The sequence below is a fragment of the Meleagris gallopavo genome, chromosome 1 (genome assembly GCF_000146605.3).
Source record: "Meleagris gallopavo isolate NT-WF06-2002-E0010 breed Aviagen turkey brand Nicholas breeding stock chromosome 1, Turkey_5.1, whole genome shotgun sequence".
NCBI classification, from domain to species: domain Eukaryota; kingdom Metazoa; phylum Chordata; class Aves; order Galliformes; family Phasianidae; genus Meleagris; species Meleagris gallopavo.
This window is the reverse complement of record NC_015011.2, coordinates 10863117-10869116: the sequence shown is the minus strand read 5'-3', so window position 1 is coordinate 10869116 and position 6000 is coordinate 10863117. Positions and strand designations below refer to the sequence as shown.

The following is a 6000-nucleotide window of genomic DNA, read 5'->3' as shown; positions in this document are numbered from 1 at the left end:
CCACCTCCAGGTGAGCGGCGCCGTGCCGAGCCCCGGGGGGAGCAGCTCCCCGGGAGGACCGGGGAGCCCCGCGCCATCGGAGCCCCGTTGCGAAGCGGCCCGTGCCGTGAGGCGAGTCGGTGAGACGGAACGGGCCGCCGTGAGTTCCGTCAGTGCTTTTCCTTTATTTCACCCTTGTACGGAGCCGTCTAGACAGCTTCCTGATTGCAAGTGGTCTGTAGTGCTCGGCCGCTGCGCCCGTAACATAATTAAACTTATATGGGCTGCGACGGACGGCACGCGAGTCGGGCTGTCGGGTCCATCTGTGGGAAACACAAAGGCCGTTGCTGCTTAAGCTTAAAAGATCTGCGTTCAGCGGAGATGGAGGATAGGAATGGAATTTCGATAATAGGCAGCTCGGTTATACGGAAAGTAAGGAGATAGCCCCGGGGCAGGGCTGCTGCAGACACAATGGCAGATTCTGCCACTCTGAAGGAGCACCGCTCCCTCCTGTGCCCGCAGTTACCCAACCCTCCCCCCACCGGGTCTCGCCACGCTGCTGGGGGTGACGCCGGGCTCAGCACTGGGGTCAGAGTCCTAGGGCATCGGCACCCTGCTACAGCCAAGTAACAAAGGCGCTTTGTTGGCTTCTGCCATCCCCAAAATGCCGAGGTGCCGAGGTGCGATTTATATCCAGAAACACCATTTCGGCAGTTGAAATATGCCCATGTTACTGATGCCAGTCCCACTCCAGTGTCTGTCTGATGTGTGTGTGCCTACTCCTAAGATCTGCCCGGCTGCGGGTGTGGGAGCATCCCTTCGGTGCCATGGGGCCAAGCAAGACCAGTTGCTATGGCACGTGTGGCTTTGCAGCTGCTCAGGGACAGGGATGAAGTCGGTGAGATGGAGAGTTGGCTTGGCACAGACCTGGTGCCCTGGTGTGGTGAGAAGTGCTTGTCCAGCTTCCCAAGTGGTACATGACACGCTTGCACCCACTGGGCTTTTTTTGTAGGCTGTGCAAGCTGGCTTTGTGGATACAGCTTGGGATTGCAGTCTGGAGTGAGGTGCTGTTAGAAGCCTGAAAAGTTGGATTCAGAGAGGGGAGAGGGGACACTGGTTGCTGAATGCCCTCTGCATGCACAGGAGATGACTCCAAATGTGAAGAACTCACGTCCCCAAGTGAGGCTCCTAAGAGCCAGGGCTATTTCACACATATGGCTTTGTGTGCACATGTTTCAGTTCAGGGATTTCTGGAGATGCTGCCTCTGGTTGGGAGCTCTTCTGCTTGCTGGCAGGGATTTCCTGAGCCTTGAAGCTTAGGTAGAAAGCATACCACCCATAAAAGTACAGTTTATGGAATTCCTGGCATATTTTCCGTTTGGCATTTTGCATCACTTTATAAAGGTAAATACACTTATCAATTAATTGAGAAACAAAGCACCACACCTTCGATGCCTCCCAAAGGCAAAATGTGTGGAATGTAGTATGAATGAAAAATACTCTTATCTGCAGGAAACAACTATTGCCCGTGGATAAAATCGGTAATGCTGGTTATCTTGTTGTTCCAGGAGGACAAAAAATGTTTCATATGCGATTCTGAGGACCCCTTCCATGACACTCTCAATCCCGACAGCCATCGCATTGAGAACGTGGTCACCACATTCGCTCCAAATCGTCTGAAGCTTTGGTGGCAATCGGAAAATGGTATGCAGTGCAGCTGGCAGCTCGGTCTCAGGCGCTCTCCCTTTGTCTGCGGTACCTCCGTGTTTGCTGTTAGCTCAGGGCTGCTAATTACTGCTGAGGGAAGGATCACGCTGTTAGCTGAGAGCTGAGTAAAACGCTGCTTTTGTGCGTCGTGGAGCGGCTGCAGATCCGTAACAAAACCCCGTGAGCCCTCCAGGAGTGTTGGAAAGAGCTCTCCCGCCGCTAGTGAGAATCCTTTCCTAAAAAGAGAAGTTTCCCAGAGCGGCTCCAGGCCCGTCTCGTGTCTGGGCAGGAGAGCAGAGCAGCCTTCCAGCAGTGCAGAACCTGGGCAGCGCTGCCAAGGAAGGGCTCACTGCGGGGCTTCCCCGCACTGCCGGGACTGCAGGCTGCTGTCCTGCTGCCACGAGCCTGGGTTCCTGCTCTCACGTGCCGAACGCTTACACTAATACCAGAAATGAGCCGGCAAGCTAAAAAAATTCAACAATTTGAATGTTTGTTTGGTGGCCTTTATTTTATTTTTTGCCCTTCCTCTGCCCTTCTGGCTTTTATGGTTCTGCTTTTGGCATGCTTTTCTATAGGAAGCAAGGCATCTAGATTTTCATCCTGCTCTAAAGCCAGATGGACAGGATGGGATTTCTGCAAATGTGCTGGCAGGAGCTATCTGACTCTGTTAGAATAACATGGTAATATTTGTAACATTTCTGTTGCTCAGTAGAGAAAATTTTTCCCTAAGTCCTTTTTAACCGTATTTTAACCATATACATCAGACTCGTCCCTACTGGTTCTCTTCTAGCATTCCAAATAATTCATGTTTTTTGCAACAGGCTTGGCAGCATCCACACAGAAAAGTTCTTAGCTCATAAGGTCATGAAAATGTCCTTCAACAATGAAAAACAAATGATCCTTTCTGTCCAATTCATGTTTTTCCCCATTCAGGCATGCAACTGGAGGGTACAGTGCTGTACACTGTACGTCAAGTCACAACTGGTTGAAAATTTAAGCACTTTGTTGGTTTATTCTTTTCATTTTTATCCTTCCTCCTCTCTGTAAATCTCACTTGATTTTTTTTTAATATTTCTGACTGCAGTGTGGTTAGTACCCCGCTGTTTTGAGAAGTCTTTTGCTTGACAAAATAATATTTGCAACTTGTTCTTTCTGTACAGAGTCCTTGACCATAGGTAGTCACACTGCACCACTTGAAAAACTTTTTGCTTGTCATGATTTCCAAGCCCTGTGATTGCAAAGCAGGGCTGGGATGGCTAGTTTGGGAGTACGTAAAAAAAGATACTTTAAAGAAACAGTTCCTGTGTCCAGATGGACAGGAGAGTCCAGAGTGAGCGAAAAAAGGTGGGAAGCACTCCCCACGAGGTGAGATGCTGGATGTCAGGACTGCAGAGGCTCACAGCTGGTGTGCTGCTCTGCAGCTGCAGTGTGTGCAGACTGCCTGGGGCTGGGCTTGGTGTCCTCACTCCTGCCAGCCTCTGAGCACTGAGCTATGGGTTGGCCGGGTCCTATAGCTACCATTGTCCCACATCTGGTGCTGTTAGTCACATTACAGTCTGAAATAAAGGCAGTGCAGGCTCATGCTTTGGGTACAGCATGTTTTTGCAAGTGATGCACAGCAATCCCATGTGTAATGCAGGTCCGTAGTGTCTCCTTGTAACTCGTTAATGCATTATATCCCTCTTTGACGTTAGAGTCAAGTGGTGAAGAAGAGAATCCCAGTGTCACCAGAGCATAGAGCCTTGGTGAAATACTGATGCAGAGGCTGGCAAGTGTCTTTGCTTGCTGCACAGTTCCTTTTCTCTGCTCTTGCAGGTCTGGAGAATGTGACAATCCAGCTGAACCTGGAGGCTGAGTTTCATTTCACTCATCTCATCATGACCTTCAAGGTAAGGATGCTGCAGCCTTACCTGTGGTGTGAGCTCTGCACAAAGCCCCATGCGTCTCATAAAGACAGAGACAAGAGAGTCCTTCACACTCTTTTGGTGTTTGGGACATGGGCTCGGTGTGAGTTGGTTAGCCTGATTTTCAGATTTGTCAACCATTAACTTCTGAAGTCGCTCAGCTGTGACTGTGTGGCTTGTGTTGTGCTTAAACATCAAGTGTGTGAGGCTGCAGAAGGAGTCAAAATCCAGGTCATTTGTCTCTGTGGTGGTTGTGTGTATAGAAGATCATTAGCTAGGTCATTTAGAAGTGAGGATTTTTCTTTAAAAAGAAACTGGCTATGTTATCAGCTTTCATTTGGCAAATGGGAAGGTCTTCAGGAAGAAGGAACATCTGTACACAGAGTGTCTTTGTTTCTCGCCAAACAGATGTCTTGGAATGGCAGATTATGTCCTGTACATCCTAAATCACAGGCAAGTGCTAGCAGCAGCCTTCAGCTCGGTTTAGGGGCTGCAGTTCCTGCAAGGCTAAATCCCCGCTCTCTACATGTAGACAAATCTCTTAATTTATGCAGAAGTAGGGGTTGGAAGGAGATCTAGTCCGACCTTCCTGCTATAGCAGGTCCCCTATGATAGGTTGCACAGAAAAGTGTCCACATGGGTTTTAATGATCTCCAAGGAAGGAGAATCCACAGCATCTCTAGGCAGCTTGTTCAATTACCTCTGCTGGATTCTCTCTAGAACATCCCTGTCATTCTTGCACTGAGTAGCCCAGAACTGGGCACAGCATTCCAGCTGTGGCCTCAGCAAGGCAGAGCAGAGAGGGAGGATCATCTCCTTTGACCTGCGTGCTGTGCTGATTTTAACGCACCCCAGGAAATCATCGGCCTTGTTGGCTGCAAGGGCACACTGCTGGCTCATGGCCAACCTCCTGTTCACCCAGGTCCTTTCCTGCAGGGATCGGCTTTCAAGGAGAGACGGTTAGTTTTTCTTGTGAAATCAGCTTGTTTTTCTGACAAGTGGTGGCTGAGGTGGTCCCCTCTGGTCACCACTGCGTGTCCCCAGCAGTGAGGGTTCCCTCAGGAACCCCAGCCTGGTGCTGCTGGGCTCACTGGGTGCTTGGTCAGGAGGAAGACCAGGGGGAAAAACAATTTTAGTGGTGACTTGTTGGCTTTGTGTGGAAGGCTCTTGAGCTGCATTACCTCTGGTTGGCTTCATTTTCTGTTGGGTGAGGTACCAATTTGTGAGGAGGGTGATATTTTCAGCCAAGAAGCAGAAAAAAAAATTGTTTCCAACCATGACTGAGATGTTTTTGTGCTTGGCTCCTTGATGGCTTTCTCTGAATCCATGCTCTTAATGATGTGACGTATGGCTCTTCTTGATGCAAGTCAGGTATTGATATCTGCATTCTGAAATGCAATTGATTGAAACATTGTTATCACAGGCCCGTGAGGTTTTCTCTGCAGAAGATGGGAGAAGGTATGGCAAGGAAGAAGGCTGTGCTGCTTTTCACAGGCAGTGGAAAAAATTCCTTTGTCTCTGGAGCCCTGCTTTAATCTCTAGTTTTGAGAAAGGATTTGAAATCTGAGAAACTTTAAGTTTGGGCACTTAACTGCTTGATCACTGAATGCAGTCTTTTCTAAAGATAGATGATCTTTGATTTGATGTGCATTATGTTGAAGATCTGTCTCTGAACAGAAAGTAGGATATCAGCGGTGAAGGGTGAAAGGGCAAATACTCTCTACAGAGAGAGGAGAGATGAAAATCCAGATATGTTGATTTCTCACAGTTAGAAGTGCTCAATGTAAATGCGAGTAATAGTTAACAAAATACAACCTCCTTTGGTTTTCTCATTACTAGACATTCCGCCCTGCTGCAATGCTGATAGAAAGATCATCTGATTTTGGAAAAACATGGCAAGTATATAGGTATTTTGCATATGACTGTGAGAGCTCATTTCCTGGGATTTCAACTGGACCCATGAAGAAGGTGGATGATATCATCTGTGATTCCCGATACTCCGACATTGAGCCTTCAACTGAGGGAGAGGTCAGAGGTTTTTTTTTCAAATGCTTCTTGCGTAGACTTCTTCCATAGAAATTCAGATTCCTTGAGCCTTCTGTTGTATTGTTTTTCCCCAGGTCATATATCGTGTTTTAGATCCTGCTTTCAGAATTGAAGATCCATACAGTCCAAGAATTCAAAGTATGTATGCACTTATCTTCTAGGCTTGTTTGGAAGTACTTCTGTACTTATGTACTATTTTGAAAAGCAGCAATCCACAATCAGTGTCAAACATTAGCCCTCATAATAATTTTGAAGTCATATGAATGCATTCCTGGTATGACTTCTTTTCCTGACTCAGTGATCTACTGGGAAATAGCAGTCGGTGTCATCAGCTCATGTGGTCAGTCTTACCCACTTTGTTGTA

At 47.8% G+C, this 6000-nt stretch overlaps 1 protein-coding gene across 1 annotated transcript in view; it reads left to right on the top strand.

Annotated features, from left to right (window-relative positions):
• The first annotated feature begins 1508 nt into the window (after positions 1-1508).
• The window catches only part of LAMB1 (laminin subunit beta 1), a 39959-nt gene continuing 35467 nt past the window's right edge, over positions 1509-6000 (top strand). Inside the window, exons 1-4 of the mRNA XM_010722160.3 lie at positions 1509-1683; positions 3502-3575; positions 5430-5618; positions 5711-5774. Coding sequence (XP_010720462.1) covers positions 1524-1683; positions 3502-3575; positions 5430-5618; positions 5711-5774 — 487 coding nt within the window. The 5' untranslated portion in view covers positions 1509-1523. The remainder of the gene's footprint in view (positions 1684-3501; positions 3576-5429; positions 5619-5710; positions 5775-6000) is intronic.